Source organism: Aptenodytes patagonicus, chromosome 5, assembly GCF_965638725.1.
Source record: "Aptenodytes patagonicus chromosome 5, bAptPat1.pri.cur, whole genome shotgun sequence".
NCBI lineage: Eukaryota > Metazoa > Chordata > Aves > Sphenisciformes > Spheniscidae > Aptenodytes > Aptenodytes patagonicus.
In genome coordinates, this window is record NC_134953.1 from 64,871,179 (window position 1) to 64,887,564 (window position 16,386).

Sequence of the window (16,386 nt, forward strand, 5' to 3'; positions counted from 1 at the left end):
TTCTTCGGGCCCCTTCTACCTGCCTCTGAATGGCACAGAATAGTTATTCTCGCTTAGCGTTACGCTTCAGGTTTGAAATTCCTAAACCGTCTTGATCCACATGTTCAAATCCCAGGAGAACTGACTTAGCCCTTCATCTTTCCCAGATGAAGCGCACTTTTGTCGTATACATGTGTATACCTTTCTGATGGGAACTTTAAGGTGCTTTATTTCCTGAAAATAATTTAAAAACATAAGTTTTGTAATAGTAAGCGTTTGCTCCTGTCCTTGGGTAACGTTTCTTTTTCCATTCTGCACCCAGGTGGCTGGCACTGACCTTTCTTTCCTTTCCTAGTCAAATGCAGGGCGTAAGTGCACGCTGGCACCAAGCCCTCATCAAAGCTCTGCCCTGCTTAGAGGAACAGTGAAAAAGGAAGGAAGTGTGTCTGAGAAAGCGCTACACGTCGGTGGTGCCCTGCTTTTACAAGCTCAGAAGTGCTTGTGGAAGAGTGGAAAAGCAAGGTAGCATTCAAAAGCCTGGAGTTGCAAATTGCTCACCTTCCGTACTCAGTCTAGTTGTAATTTACAGATTGGGTTCTTTCAGGCTGACAGTTTCTCTGTGTAATTACACAATATTGATGCACATCCGTGAGGACAATTGTTAGGAACAAACAGTTCAAAATATCCATAAAATGTAAAATTAAAAATATTTTCAGGAGTGAAATGAGATGATGCTTCGCCTGCACGGGCACAAATTGATCCAAGTTTTGTGATCACGGTATCTCAGGTTTCATATCAGTTATCTCAGTGTAACTTTTTGATTATTTCTGAAGTCATGCACAGAATGAGGGGAGACACAGTTTGACCTTTCCAGACTTGCTGCATTTTAGTTTTTCCTATGCTTAGAAATAATACAGAATAGCCCAAGAGGTAATACTATTTTTGTATAGAACGTCTAAAGTTATACTAGGCATGTTCAGAATACATTAAAGATACTGTCCTGACACAAGAAATTTACAATCTGCTTTTAGATATTACATGACTAATGAGAGCAATAAATGCTGGAAGAAGAGAAAGAGTGGCTCAAGGTTACAATAGTAAGATTATAGCATTCCTTTACTATGTATGCATGTTTTAAAATTCACTTCAATTTTGCTACCTCAGTCTAGGCTTTGGGTTTTCATTTTGGCTCTTTTTTTCTTTATCAGATTTCATTTTCTGTCTGAATCTACCAGACCATAACATCCTGGCTAAAAATTCTGACCAGACTTTTTTTCCGTTCTTTTTTGTATTTTTAATTTGGATTGTACCTACTCTGCTTGCACAGCCAACATTGATGGCCTGTTTGTAGCAGAAACATTGTCACAGCCTCTTCTCTGACAGTAGTCAAAGTTGAAGTACAGATAGAACATACACTTGAATGCATGCACTACTTTGTTCTACGCAGGGAAAGTGATACAAAAAAAGTAATTATATGATTTCTACACAATTACACCTGGATTTTTAAATCCCCACTTTGAAGAACCATACCATACACCATACCATGTATGTGGTGTGTGAAACGCCTGCAAAACTCGTGTTAATACTCTATCTTCTCATTCTCATCCAGCCTTAACAGTCACTTAAAAACAATTTGTGAAAAATCAATAATGCACCTTACTGGCCTTTTTGTAATGTATAAAAAAGGGTGGGTTTTGCCAATTTTTTAAACACTCCGAAAATATCAGGATTGTAAAATTGGATTTTTATTGATTTTCTTGGAAGATCTTCGGGGTTTCGACAGATACGTATTGACAGCAGCCACCTCTAGTTGAGATGAAAGTATTGAATGTGTAATGCAAATCATTCTATCTTCAACATATTTGAATTATACTCATGTTAAAAAAAAAAGTGATCAGAAATCTTTTTTCCTTTCAGTCTTTGCTCTTGTGGTATTATGCTTTCTCATGTTCTTTAGTCACCCCCCAGTCTTGCGGGCTGCAGACAAAAGATAAACAAACAAAAAATGGAATATCTAATGTTTCAAATACAAGCACAGATAAAAAAGTAAAACATACTCCTCAAGTTCTTATAGATTATAAATAAATAGAAAAATGGCACAAATCCGTATTTAGAAAAATAATTTCTTTCTCAATATTTGTAATGAAGGGCATTGTCAGTCACAGTAATTTTTATGTAAATTTACCCAAGCTGATGAATCATAACTGAATTATTGCCTAATCTTCCTGGTTTTGGCCAGCATATCCATTTTTATTTCCATTGCGTCAATTTATTTTTATTTGTTTATATAATGGATTTTAAGAGTCCACTCCAGAACCCATAACTAACACAGCGAGAAGAAGGGGGCCTGCTTCAAGTCATTTTCAGTCCAACACAAGAAGTGGATGCAAGAGACAGATCCGAATAAGACAACACTAGTCACCATGATAGACAGTAATCTTGGCACACAGCTGAGTATTCATTATCATTACTGCAGTAGACATCACAGCATAGGAGATTTTTAGGGAGGGATTTGAAGGAGGAAAATTAGGTGAGTGGGAGTGAGAAGCAGCAGCGAGGGAAAGCATGAAGGTGCTGGTTTGAAAATGTAACAAGTAGAGAGTTATTACTGAATGAAATGTGTGGGGGGAAGACGTTGATTTCTCCATAGGCTATTAAAAGATGATAGGGTGGGAATAAGCTGTAAAGAGCCACAAAAGTGAAGTAGCTTTTGCTTGTGAAGATGCTGAAGGAGGGGAGGATACACAGAAATAAGGAATATGGCTGAAACAATGATTATGAAGATAACCAGGGCAGCAGTGTTTTGCAACGGTATTCTGTTATTCTTCGTTGTTTTGCAATGTCCAAAATTAGATTATTAGCTTCGGAAGGGCAGGGACCAAAGACGTCTCTGTACTAATGAACACTCTGACATATTTTCAGGTGCTCTAAAAATGCATGAATAAAAATGAGCAACTGCTTCTCCTGAATACTATTTCCTTCGTTCTTCAGCCCTTATTCTTCAAGTTACACCATTCAGTTTTCTATTTTCTAAAGAACTTTCTGTATGAACTTTCCAGTTCTCTCTTGTCAAATTATCTTACTGTTTTTGGAAAGACTGCATATAATCTATATTTAACACCATTTCAGCTTGGTGAGGTGACTATAGCATAGCATTAAACTCAGACTAAAAAAAAAAGAGTGTGGCATTTCCAGGTTTTTCAAGTGTGTTAACTCAGAAGAGCTAATTTGACTGGAAAAAGCACTTTCCCCCAGATGTCTTGGATTTCAATAGACCATCTTGCAGTTTTTTTGAGTTGAGTCAATAGAATGGCAGTTAGATGCAAAAGGCCTTTGGATTAGTATTTGTGGTCACCAGAGAAGTGAGTCTCTCAGAGAAATGTGAATAAAGAGGTCATCTGAAGAACTGATATGGAAGGTTTCTCCACAGACACTTAATTCTTAGAAATTTACAGATGAAAAATGCTATATGAGTATTAATAGATAGGAATGAAATATGGATGAGGGGACACTAAAGCTGGAAAAGCAAGTAGAACAAAGAGAATAAGGGGATGTGGGGACATGATAAGAAACCAGACTAGCGCTGTAGACTTGGACAGAACTGTCTAAGACCAAAAAAAAAAAGAAAAAAGAAAAAGGAAAGTTTAGGCAAAGGAATTAAGAGGTTAAGTAATATGAGAAATTATTTGAAGGAGGGCTGGGATGGGACATGGCTATCAGGGAATCTAAAAGAAAGGGGTTGTAACAGGATAAAAGATGACCAGAAGCAAAAAAGTGTCCTAGCTACAGATACAGATATGGTCACTTTTTGATAGAGAAAGAGAAAGCCAGACTTGATAACAGACTAGACAAGTAAAGAGTAAAAGAAAAAATCAGGTTAGGTTTCTGTGACAGACAGACAGGTAGGAGGTACAATAATGCCCATACATGGAGAGATTACAGGAGAGAATGTTTTTGTCTGTGTTAAGCCTGAATTGGTGCTGATGATGTTTCTCAATGGATGTGGAAGAACATTTAATATAAACAATCAGCCATGAGATCTGAATGGACAGAAAAGAAAGATCAGAGTACCTGTGGCAAATTCTGAAGAAGGATGTCCCAGGATAATTTGCCCAGCAACAAAGAAGGAAGAGCACAGGGCCTGGGTGATCTGCTAGCCTGGAGAAAGAATATAAGGGAGAGGATGTGGGGTGTGTATGTACTTACTGTAGTTCACTGTCAACAGCGAGACAAATCAGCCTTTGTAGTATGCTAGTGACCACCTATAGTTTATGAAGATTGCAGAGGGAGAAGTCTAGAAAATACTTTCCAGAGCTTGGATCTAGATGGCCCTCGCTGAGCAAAGAACAGTATCCACACTCCAATATTCTTCTGTGCAAGGGTGTACCTTCTAACCCCATCACAAAGCCCCCTTGGTACACCACTTTCGACAGGTATTTCATCAAGTCATTGGCACAGGAATGTGGCTAAAGTAATATTAAATTAGCTTATATAATACTAAAGTAAGATACTGAGAGTGAAGAGAAGTAGATGAAGGAAAGAGGCCTAAGTGCCACTGAAAAAGAAAGGAAACAGCAAAGGAAGAGAAACCACAAAAATAGGTGCTGCAAAAATAACCAGAGAACTATGAACTGAAAGAAGAATGAACAAGGCCGCAAAAGCCAGGGAGAAAGGAAGCAACTGACCCCACAGAAAAATCTAAGCATGTAGAACCTGCAGGTATTATCCACGTGCATCTTGTTAAGAAGAGCTGAACTGGAGCAGAAAAGGCACATACCAGATAGGAAGACAAAGAGGTAAAGTGATGTTTAAAGAACAGAACTTCAGATGGGGAAAGATACAATCTTACCTGCCTTGATTTTTAAGCTTGGAGTGTTTCACTGACTAGTCATTGGTCACTAGGAAGTGGTTACATTAATTTACTACCTATAAGGAAGCAAACATGTGTGTACATAGCCATAAACACAGTCCTGCCCATTTCCATTGCGTAGCATTGCATGCATACTCCCTGTTCCACAGTTTTAACAGCCACCCAGTTTGGGATGCACTCACCCCCATGTCTGCTTGTGTATGCAAATATACATGATTATAGGCCTTGATGCTTGCGCTTGTAACACTGTGCTTGTTCCATGGCTAGCCTCGCTTCTGAGACCTTGGAGTTCGTCTGCGTTGGGGATGTACAGTGAAGCTTCCATCTCAGTCTTGCATTAGTGAGACACACATGATCAGACCCGGCCTGCTGGGTCTCTTGGGAGACACACACATAATTAGCCCCTTTGCACCAAAGACTTCACTGCTGTATTTGCCACATGGTGAGTGTCACCCAGTGGGCCTGCGAACACACGCACACAAACCCTCCCGTCCCCAGGAAACATCACTGTATTTGCCATATGGTCAGGCTCACCTGCTAGGTCTGGGAGAAGGAGACAGACGGGGCAACACACGCACATAATGAAGCTCCCCACTGGGCTGCCTTAAGAAATAAAAAAAAACACAACAGTTGACATAACTGCCACATAACTGCCACATGATCAGACTCACCTGCTGCGTTTTGGGGAAGGGTGGGGTAGTCACACACACATGAATTTGCCATCTCTGTCCAAAGGGTGCCTCCTTGTAATGCCTGTGCTCCACCTCAGTGCATTAGGCTGGAAATCAGAGCAAGAGGGATGCACTCCCTTCCCCACTGGGGCAACAGAGACCCCTAACCCAAACAAGCTGTCAGGCCCCTCTGTCCCCCACTCCCCTCCGAGTTGCAAGGCTGTAATTGCTCCCTGATCTGGGTGGAGGGGGACATGCACCTCCATAACGAGTCTCTCCGCCTCGGAGCCCTGTGACTACCACAGGGCCAGACCCGACTCCCCGCGGGCGGGGAGCGAGGCCCGGGTGGGGGCTCAGGTACCCGGCTACTGCCCTCCTCCTCCGGGGCGCTGTTACTGTAATTGCCGAGGTAGAGAGTCACCAGGGAGAAGATAACAAGCCCTTCCTTTCCTGGGCAAACAGTGCCTGTAAACACCAGCAGCGAGAGGCACTGAGGGGCAGGCGGCCGGCGGGGCTCTCCTCACGCACGGCCGTTCCCGCCCCTCACGCAGCGCCGGCTCCCCTCACGCGCGGCCGCCGGCCTGGGTGACGACGGGAGCAGACACTCTGCGCCCCCCGCCCCGTCCCGGGCCCAGCCAGGCTCCCCGGGGTGGCGGGAAGACTTGCCCCGGGCGCCGTCCGTCAGCGCGGCGCTCCCGCCGCACCCCCTCCCCGCACCGCCATGGCGGCCTGCAGGCGGGGTGGGGGGGGGCGCGGGACTCCTCCGGCGGTGACGTGTGTTGCCATGGCGACGCCCAGGCAGCGTCTCGCTCCGTGGGGGGGTGGGGGGGATGACAACAAATATGGCGGAGAGGAGCAGGACGGCAGAGACGGGTCAGTGCCAGCCGCAGTCGCCTGGGCGGGGGGAGAGGGGAAGAGCCCCCCTGCTCCAGGGGCTTGTGGCGGTAGAGGGGACCTGCCTCGCAGCAGAGCGCAGGAGACGGAGTCCTTCTCTCAGGGGAAAGGGAGGGAAGCGCCTCCTGGCCGAGGGCACTGAGGTGGAGAAGGGGCCGGAGCAGAGGCCCCTGCCCAGAGAGCTGTGGTGGAGGGCAAGGCACCTTCCCTTGGGGGATGAGGAGCATCTTCCCGGGGGAGGGGTGGTCGTGGGGGTTGCCCCTTCAGGCAGGGAGAGGGGGAAGAGCCCCCAGGCACTCCAGCCCTGTCTGAGGGGGGATTGCCCTGTTGTGGGGAGGAAGGTAAGAGGGTGAGAGCCCTGCTTACCCAGCAAACAAAATGTCGGGGAGAGCCCCGGTTGTGCAGAGGAAGAAGCTGATGGTGGGGTAGCCTGCACTGTGCACCATCCTCCTCGCACAGGGGGCAAAGGTGGTGGTGGTGCACAGGAGTTCCCCTCACACAAGAAACCATGACCTGCTTTATTTAGATTGAAAAAATAATATGGGAAGACACGGGCTTAGAATTGAAACTGCTCCACGAGGCTGATAGCTTGGGGGTTGACCTGCAGGTGCTGCTTGACCTGTCCCGGGATCTGTAAAGTACTCGGAGGCTGCAGAGCAGCAGCATGCCGTACACCTTACGTCTCACATATGTTATTCTGTGAGGGTCTCTTTAAGGAAGGTGCCAAATGTTATTCTTCCTATTCAGGATGTATTAAGAATGGTTCTAACTGTGTATGTGAAGATAAGTTTGTTGGTGAAACTAAAGTTTTGTGTTTCCTCATGAATGATATGGATCCTCTAGGTACAGGGGTCTTTCCTATTGTAACAAAACACAGCTAAGGTCTTTTCCCACCCACACGAAAACAAAAGCCCCCAAAATAAGTTATGAAAATTAGAGATACTAACATTTGGAGGATGAAACAAAAACAATGACAGTTTTTCTGAATATTTAATATCCCACAGCATCATACATAAATTATCTGGGTTCCTGGACCAAAAGTTCATTTTCCTAGCCTGCTGTGTTAGCTGCTGTGCGTGTGCTTTTCAGCCTCAGAAGTGGCTCCAAATGAAGATGCATTATCGATGGAACTGATTTTGGATTTTTGGGCCACTTAAGGTGAAAAAAAGTGATAAATATGTGAAACGCTGTTGTGCTCTGGGAAACAGTACTACGAAGGCTACATCTAAATGGATTGGCCATAAAGTTCTTGAATTCCCTGTGTTCAGCCATGCTGTTTATGAATGCCTGAAACCACACTGTAAAGTTTATTGTACATTAAACTTGTCCATGAGGCAGGTGATTATTTTCATTCACTGTGTTGTGCAACACTACTAAACACAGCTGATCAGCTCTGACTGCGCTGTGAAACAGGAAACAAATCTCCAGTGGCTGTCTGACTTTGTCAGCTTTCCTGCCTACTTCATCTACCTATGCCTGTGCCATTGTCAGTAACTTTCTTTAACGTATAAGTTTCCTACTATTTCCAGACTAGCATGTAAACTTACTCTTATATTGTGTTCTCTGCTATATTATTTAAATCTGCAGCCTTATAGTATTTGCTTTTTATTTCCAACCTTGCCCAGAACTTTTTCCACATCTAACCATTGCAGCTAACTAATCAGTGACTTTCTCATAAATGTTGTGTTTCCATTTTTGCTGAAATCATGTTTTGTTGCGTGTTCCTAATACATGTCCATTTAAGTTTTGCAATGCCTGTCTGGCCATTTTGCAAGTCTTAATTTGCAGGTCCTTCTTTTTTGGAGAAACCAGGTGAGGAATTAAAAATGCAAAGAACCACAAAGATAGGAGAAAGACCCAAAACTTTCAGAGATCAGTGGGGCTTGGGAAACAAACTTGTGATCTTGACCCGTTTTTAAGAAAGGACATGGAAAGTAGGCTGTGGAAAAAAAAGGTGGGGTGGTTTGGTTTTTTTTTTGCCTTTTTCCTCCCTAAAATTTTGTTCCTGACTGTCACCTGACACAGGGGACAGACAGGTTCTTTTAGGGATCTTTGGCAGATCCCCAAAAGACCCTGTTTGTCCCCTTAGTGCCAGGTGACACTGACACTGTTGATGTGCACGTTAAATAATTGGGGAACGTTCTTGGTGCATCCTCACTGCTTAGTATGTCTTCATGATATGTCAGATCTGGACCAGTCTTTAGGAGATAGAGGAATCTAGCTCTGGAACCTACATTTTGCACAAATTTAAATTTTTATGTATGGATGCAAGGAGAATAAAGCCATTACAGAAGGACTGAACATTGTTCAAACCATACAAATTGATTTAGCCAGTATGAATATATTATACTTGCTGTTTCGTTTTTACAGCAACATCATGTTTTTAGTCCTGGATCAAAAAACACAAGTAATAACTCAGTCTTATCTTCCCATCTTGAAATATTGATTGTCATTTGTAATTTTCAAATGAGAAAACTGAGTTACAGAGAAATTAAAGGTAATTTATCCATGCTTTATAGCAACACAGATTACTGTTACGGACCATTCTTTAGTGGTTTAATTCAGTAACCTGTGTTTGACAAGAGTCAGTGTCAGGGAAAGCTGTCAGAAAAAATATAATATGCACTTACAGAAAGGTGATTCTAAAAATTAAGTTTCTTCCTAAATATTATCTGATACTGAATTATATACATCTAAGATGCTTACAACCCCTCTAAACTCAGCTTTGAAAATATACTGTGTCAAGAGGTTTTGTATATTAATTACACTTTATGGAAAACATACCTTTTTATAATGTAAGAATTTTTCATTTCAGTCGTATTCTTCTGTTACAGGAAAGTAAATCTGTTAATCTTTCTTACACTGGTAATGATACTTATTGTTTCCATATATACATATCTTTTCATATTTCCATTCCTTTTTCATGTAGAAGATTTTTGTTTCTGTAGTAGTTTTTGCAAATTTTTAACCCTTTTTTTATTGGGGAGGGGGATTAGGATGCACAGAATTGCACAAAGTACTTCTGAACAGAGACTACCATCAGCTTTTATTATACTGTTACGCTTGGCATTATTTTCTGTATCATGGTTTAAGCCAATCTGTGTGTTTCAAATGAGATTGAGACTTAATATGGAAGGTAGATTATCTCACATCTGTCTACTATGGAGTTCATATTCTGGTGCTATCCTCTCTGGACTAGGCAGACATCTGGTCTAATCCATTAAAATAGTTTATGTGTTCTGATGTTTGTTTAGAATACTGCAGATCAACTCGTTTTACCCTGGATTAATCAATCATTTTCCCATTGCAATTGGCTCCTTAGTCCTAGGTGGTGTCTTGGAACTGCTCAAATCAGCTTTCTGCAATAAACCGTAAGTTTGTATGCTTCCCTGTTTGGGTTTCCAGGCTGAGGCCTTCATGTCTCAAGCTGGGAATCCAAATTAAAAGCAACTTACATCTTCACAAATGAAGTCTGAAGGAGAATGAAAGTGATTAAGACTAGTTAGTTACTTTCAGGAGCTTCTTGATTTGACTTCCAGTTATTCTGCTCAGCTGACCTTGATGTCTCAAACCTTTGGAAGATACAGGATATAGCAAGACGGCCAGTTTAGTTAAGTTTCTTCAAAAACAGATCAATGTTATTTTTCCAGTTCTGTAGCAAAGACGACCTTATTAACTTCTCTAAGGAAGGTTTAGGAGTAGGTCAAAGTGAGTACAGAATGCCTGTATTTGCTAATTTTTTGACCCATGAACCAGGTGAAAGTATTTAACTTTTCAGACATGGATCCAGCTAAAATTTCCCTAGTTATTTCATTCTCCCCAGGTCACTCTTATTCTTCTAGGCATCTATATTACCTTCAGAAGACTTGCTTCCAGAGGCCTGAATGATCAAAGGGTGCAGGTTATCGCTGAGTTCTGTAATAGTTTTCTATCTGAGGCAGCTGAATATTAGCCTGGATTGACAGTTCTAATATGTGTTATTCCACAGTTGCTAGTCATTTTGTGGATATTAGTATTTCTGATATTTCATTGAGTCATCGTCACTGAAATCATAGTGAAAGCAAAAAAAAGGCATTTACTCACAGTACTGGACAGGATATAAATATATGTCTTCAGACCAAAGATCCTTGTTATCAGAACAAACAGATTTCCCAGATGAATGTGTAGTTTTTCACGTTTATTTACATATCATGATAGATACCTTGCAGAGCGATGTTAAGTCACATTTCATATTAAGAATGGTTAGAATTTTTGAAAGCATTCACAGCCAGGCTGACCTGGCTTCAGGGAGGAGCGCTTCAAACCACTGCTGAATGCTGAACCCCCACTCAAAGTTTGGGTAGTAATTAACATTTCTAAAATACTTAGCGTTGAGATCATTATTTCAGAGATCTGCATGTGGAGGGCCTGATAGAATAGCTGTGTAAATTCTACAGTGTTTTCTAATTTATTTTAATATGGTAGTGCTGAGCTGGGTTATTCTGAAAGGTAGCTTTTGATTATTCTTTCAAAAAAGAATAGTTATTCTTTTAAAAATGTTTAATCACATGGTATGAACACATTCTAATATCAGGAACATACTGCTTTCTTTTACGTGGCCTTAATTGTTAAATAAAAAGCCAAACTAAATAAGACAATCATCTAATTTATTTGTCTTTAAATATAGGCCTTTTTGATAACTGGAACTTCTTATTCACTGGCTTTATCATGAGGAAATTTAAAATAGGAGAAATCTGCTAATTACTTTAACAATTTTATTTAATCTTGGTCTTTAAAATAACACTGTACATCAGTGGTACTTCTGGTCTTCCAGGCAAATTTAATTTCTTCAGTTGAATTGTCCTTTCTTAAATTATTTCTGAATTTTCAAGTGTATGTAAACAATATAGCTTATTTCCTAATATAAACTACTAGCCTGTAAACATAGCTGAATTCCAGTGTTTGGGAAAAGACATTGCAGTCTTCATGCTGAAAGGGATCTGCCCACTGTATCTTCCTGTCAACATGAAGAGACTTCAAAAGTCAGTGGAAAACTGTAAGGGTACTGGGCCCAGACTTGCAGATGTTCACACATCATAAAGAGCTATTTACAGTTGTTTATAAAATGCTGCAGGATGTATTTGTAAACAAATCTAAAATGTGTTTTGTTCAACAAACACATTTGCCAGAACTTACTGATAGCATCGGTACATTTTAGCTTAAGCAGTTGGAAGTGCAGGGGATATTAGAAAAAGGTTTGTTAGTAAATTGGAAGCACTCTGTAAGACCATTAACTACTTCAGTATTTACTGCTTAAGTTGAAATATTAATTGAAGTGATATATAGAAATTAACTATAGTTGCTACAGAAAAATATTATAATAATCATTATACTCTGTTGCCAGTAGACTGATATTCAACTAATTTCCAACTTCTTCAGTTATCTAGTGGAAACAATCCCCACTAGAAGAATTCACCGAAGAAGAGCTGCTAATATATTTTTGGTACTTGTAGCTTTGTTCGTATTTCTATTACATAATTTCCCATATAAGGAAACCTGAGAAATATTAATGAAGGCTTTATACAGCCAGAAGATATAATTTCAGAAAAAGAAAGAAACAGGAATGTGTTAGGTATTCCAGTTGCCAGTTCTTAATGGTTTACCATTTCCTAGCCATATTTAAAACAATTTTTTCTTTGACAAATAATCAAAGCTTTTGAAAGTTACTTACCTCAAGCCTCCCAATGTTTTTTCTTTCAGTGAAGTTCAAAGCACCCTGTTAATTATTAGCGCTCGTGAGAGGAGGTTTTTGAATTTGTAAAAAAATGGGACATATTGAGAATTTTAATAGGTTTTATACTGAAATTTGTAAAACAGAAGTTTCTGCAAGTTTCTTTAGTGTTGCTGTCACTGTATTTAGTAGGCAGAAGTCTCATGCAAAAAACAGATCAACCTCAGAATGCATTTATATGGCCTACATAGCATTTCTATTTTTTGAAGTTGAGCTTTATAGCGATAATGCTCATTAAAATAGTTTTTAAAGTCAGCTTTCTGTGTTAAAATGTAACTGGCTTGATCTCCTCATGGAGAGAGAGAGGATCTCCTACACTAACAGGACTGGGAAACTTAGATCTGCAGCACAAGCCTGCTTTCCAAATGGGACACCTAATAACAATAGCTGTTATCTTTCACAGAAGGAACGGACAACTTGTCTACACTCAGAGGTTTTCCTTCCTCCTGTTCCTCTTTCCTCCAGCAACAGCTGTTTAGGGACAAAAGCAATAGAGTGAAATGCCTGTACAGTCATCTTTACTTTTTTTTTTTTTTTAAATAAAGAGCTAGGGTCTTGGTAACAGACAGCACCAACCCCCGGATAAATGAGGTGCTACAGGATGTGAAGAGGAGTTTGGTACAGATATTTGCTGCTAATGTCACTCAGATCCAGCAGTGCTGCCTCTGCTCAGCACTGGCTCCAGTAGACCCACCTAGGTGTATGCATCGTGCTACATCACTCTTGTTTCTGGAGGGCTGATTGTGCTGCCCTTTTCCAGAACTATGTGATTCTATAGAAACCAGCTCAGATTTCTCAAGTAATCCCCAAAAGTAGTTGGCATGCAGAACCTTGATGCAGAATTGCCATGTTTAGGTTGCATTGTACCTGAGATAGGAAGTTCTTCCAGGCTCAAGCTGTGTCTGCAATTAATCTACAATAGAAGTAAACCAATTTACAAGTAATCAAGAGTTGGTGTCCTGGTTTCGGCAGGGATAGAGTTAATTTCCTTCCTAGTAGCTGGTACAGTGCTGTGTTTTGGATTTAGGATGAGAACAAAGTTGATAACACACCGATGTTTTAGTTGTTGCTAGGTAGTGCTTACACTAGCCAAGAACTTTTCAGCTTCCCATGCTCTACCGACTGAGAAGGCTGGAGGTGCACAAGAAGCTGGGAGGGGGCACAGCCAGGACAGCTGACCCCAGCTGGCCAAAGGGACATTCCATACCATGTGACGTCATGCTCAGTACATAAACTGGGGAAAGCTGGCCGGGGGGGCCACTGCTCAGGGACTGGCAGGGCATCGGTTGGCGGGTGGTGAGCAATTGTACTGTGCATCACTTGCTTTGTGTATTATTATTATTATTATTATTATTATTATTATTATTATATTATTATTATTATAATTTTATTTCAATTATTAAACTGTTTTTATCTCAACCCACGAGTTTTTTCTCACTTGTGCTCTTCCAATTCTCTCCTCCATCCCACTGGGTGGGGGGAGTGAGCGAGCGGCTGCGTGGTGCTCAGTTGCCGACTGAGGTTAAACCATGACAATCCTTTTTTGGCGCCCAACATGGGTCACGAAGGGTTTGAGATAATAACAGATTAACCGGAGTGTATTAAGGAACTTATATCTGTTAATAGTTGTGGGTCACAATGGTGGTTTCTCTGTTCTCGATATTGATTTGTATAATCTGCATCGTGCTCTTTTTTCTGCTGTACATATTAAAAGATTGGTGTTGGTTTTTGCAGTTTGCAAAACTGCAAAACTGCAGTTTGCAGTGAGTAGTGATGTCTCGCTTGTGAGGTTTGTTTTTAGAACATTGACCTTGATGTTAGTGTGGTATGTAGGTTTCTCAATGAAGCCGTTACTGTACCATGGATACCATTTCGTGGAGACAACTAGCAATTACAGTGACTTTTCTGAGAGTTTTTTTACGGAGGAAATACAGAATGGCAGTGTCACTACCTTCTTCTATGATGTTTCCTCCTTCGTTACAGTAACTTTTCAGTATTTTGAACAGCCTTAGGTAGTTAAGATACTTCTATTGATATTTCTTGGGAATATTGTTTCGGTTTTGTCTAAAGTTGATAAGCAATTTAAGAATATCATCCAGAGATCTGCCCCAAAGCCGAATAGTTATGAGTGGCAGGGTGTGTGGGACAAGATGGGCAAGTACCTAGGCCAATGGGCACCCCCAGTGTGATTTATGATGACCTGAACAATGAACAACTATCCAAAGATCCAGACGAAGTCAAGTGCACACGACCCATGTGGCAGAAGTTTATAAGGAGCTCACCATCGTCATACACCAATTCATTGGCAGTGATGACCTGGAAAGATGGAGGGGAACAAACAGTGGATGAATTGGCTGGTCAACTCCAGCAATATGAGGAAAGTCTCTCTTCCTCCCTCGTCTCGGCTGTGGAGAAACTGTCCCGGCAGATCCAGCAACTCAGAGAGGATAGGTCCTACTCTCCACCTGTACGGACCAGTATCTCGGCTATTAGGAGTCAGCGTTCTTTTGCTCAAGAGAGAGAATATAAAGGGTACACACCATGGGGCACCCTATGGTTTTATCTGCGTGACCATGGAGAGGACATGAGGAAGTGGGATGGAAAACCTACTGCAGCCCTAGGGGCATGGGTATGTGAATTGCAAGGGAAAACAATCACAGAAAGAGGTTCTTCCAGGAAAATTGCTGCTTCAGTTTCCAGCGGGCAGTTCCCCAGACAGAGTAGAAGGGCTGATCTTACTCCTGATCTTAATGAAGAAACTTCTGACTCGTACGTACAAGAAATGAGAAATGAGTACTGTGATGAGGATTAGAGGGGCCCTGCCTCCAGCCAGGGGGAGGAAAGGGACAACCGGGTTTACTGGACTGCGTGGATTCGGTGGCCTGGCACATCAGACCCACAGAAGTATAAGGCTCTAGTAGACACCGGTGCACAGTGTACCCTAATGCCATCAAGCTATATAGGGGCAGAACCCATCTGTATTTCTGGGGTGACGGGGGGGATCCCAACAGCTAACTGTATTGGAAGCCGAAGTAAGTCTAACTGGGAATGAGTGGCAGAAGCACCCCATTGTGACTGGCCCAGATGCTCCGTGCATCCTTGGCACAGACTACCTCAGGAGAGGGTATTTCAAAGACCCAAAAGGGTACCAGTGGGCTTTTGGTATAGCTGCCTTGGAGACGGAGGAAATTAAACAGCTGTCCACCTTGCCTGGTCTCTTGGAGGACCCCTCTGTTTTGGGGTTGCTGAAGGTCGAAGACCAACAAGTGCCAATTGCTACCACCATGGTGCACCGGCAGCAATATCGCACCAACCGAGACTCCTTGATTCCCATTCATGAGTTAATTCGTCGACTGGAGAGCCAAGGAGTGATCAGCAAGACTCGTTCACCCTTTAACAGTCCCATACGGCCAGTGCGGAAGTCTAATGGAGAGTGGAGACTGACAGTAGACTATCGTGGCCTAAATGAAGTCACGCCACCGCTGAGTGCTGCTGTGCCAGACATGTTAGAACTTTAATACGAGTTGGAGTCAAAGGCAGCCAAGTGGTATGCCACAATTGATACTGCTAATGCATTTTTCTCAATCCCATTGGCAGCAGAGTGCAGGCCACAGTTTGCTTTCAGTTGGAGGGGCGTCCCGTACACCTGGAACCGACTGCCCCAGGGGTGGAAACACAGCCCCACCATTTGCCATGGACTGATCCAGACTGCACTGGAGCAGGGTGGAGCTCCAGAACACCTGCAATACATTGATGATATCATCGTGTGGGGCAACACAGCAGGAGAAGTTTTTGAAAAAGGGAAGGAAATAGTCCAAATCCTGCTGAAGGCTGGTTTTGCCATAAAACAAAGTAAGGTCAAGGGACCTGCCCAGGAGATCCAGTTTTTAGGAATAAAATGGCAAGATGGACGTCGTCAGATCCCAATGGATGTGATCCAACAAAATAACAGCCATGTCGCCACCAACTAGCAAAAAGGAAACACAAGCTTTCTTAGGCGTCATGGGTTTTTGGAGAATGCATATTCCAAATTACAGTCTGATTGTAAGCCCTCTCTATCAAGTGACCCGAAAGAAGAACGATTTCAAATGGGGCCCTGAGCAACGACAAGCTTTTGAACAAATTAAAGAGGAGAGAGTTCACGCAGTAGCCCTGGGGCCAGTCCGGGCAGGACAAGATGTAAAAAATGTGCTCTACACCGC

At 42.1% G+C, this 16,386-nt stretch overlaps 1 protein-coding gene and 1 long non-coding RNA gene across 6 annotated transcripts in view; one reads left to right on the plus strand and one right to left on the minus strand.

Moving 5' to 3' along the window:
• Positions 1–916: 916 nt before the first annotated feature.
• On the minus strand, positions 917–6,250 carry LOC143161326 (uncharacterized). Of its 3 annotated transcripts, none has more exons than XR_012995509.1 (5): positions 6,183–6,250; positions 5,384–5,448; positions 5,032–5,226; positions 4,051–4,137; positions 917–1,956 (listed from the first exon to the last, which is right to left on the minus strand). It is a non-coding gene; the product is annotated as an uncharacterized LOC143161326 (long non-coding RNA). The 3 variants fall into 3 exon arrangements; XR_012995510.1 differs by lacking the exon at positions 6,183–6,250 and adding an exon at positions 5,781–6,051 and having other exon boundaries at positions 5,384–5,452; XR_012995511.1 differs by lacking the exon at positions 4,051–4,137.
• Positions 6,251–6,356: 106 nt separating this feature from the next.
• LOC143161327 (BEN domain-containing protein 5) overlaps positions 6,357–16,386 on the plus strand; it is a 987,131-nt gene continuing 977,101 nt past the window's right edge. For all 3 annotated transcript variants that reach the window (XM_076340237.1, XM_076340238.1, XM_076340242.1), the window contains exon 1: positions 6,357–6,393. In XM_076340237.1, coding sequence (XP_076196352.1) covers positions 6,363–6,393 — 31 coding nt within the window. In that variant the 5' untranslated portion in view covers positions 6,357–6,362. The remainder of the gene's footprint in view (positions 6,394–16,386) is intronic.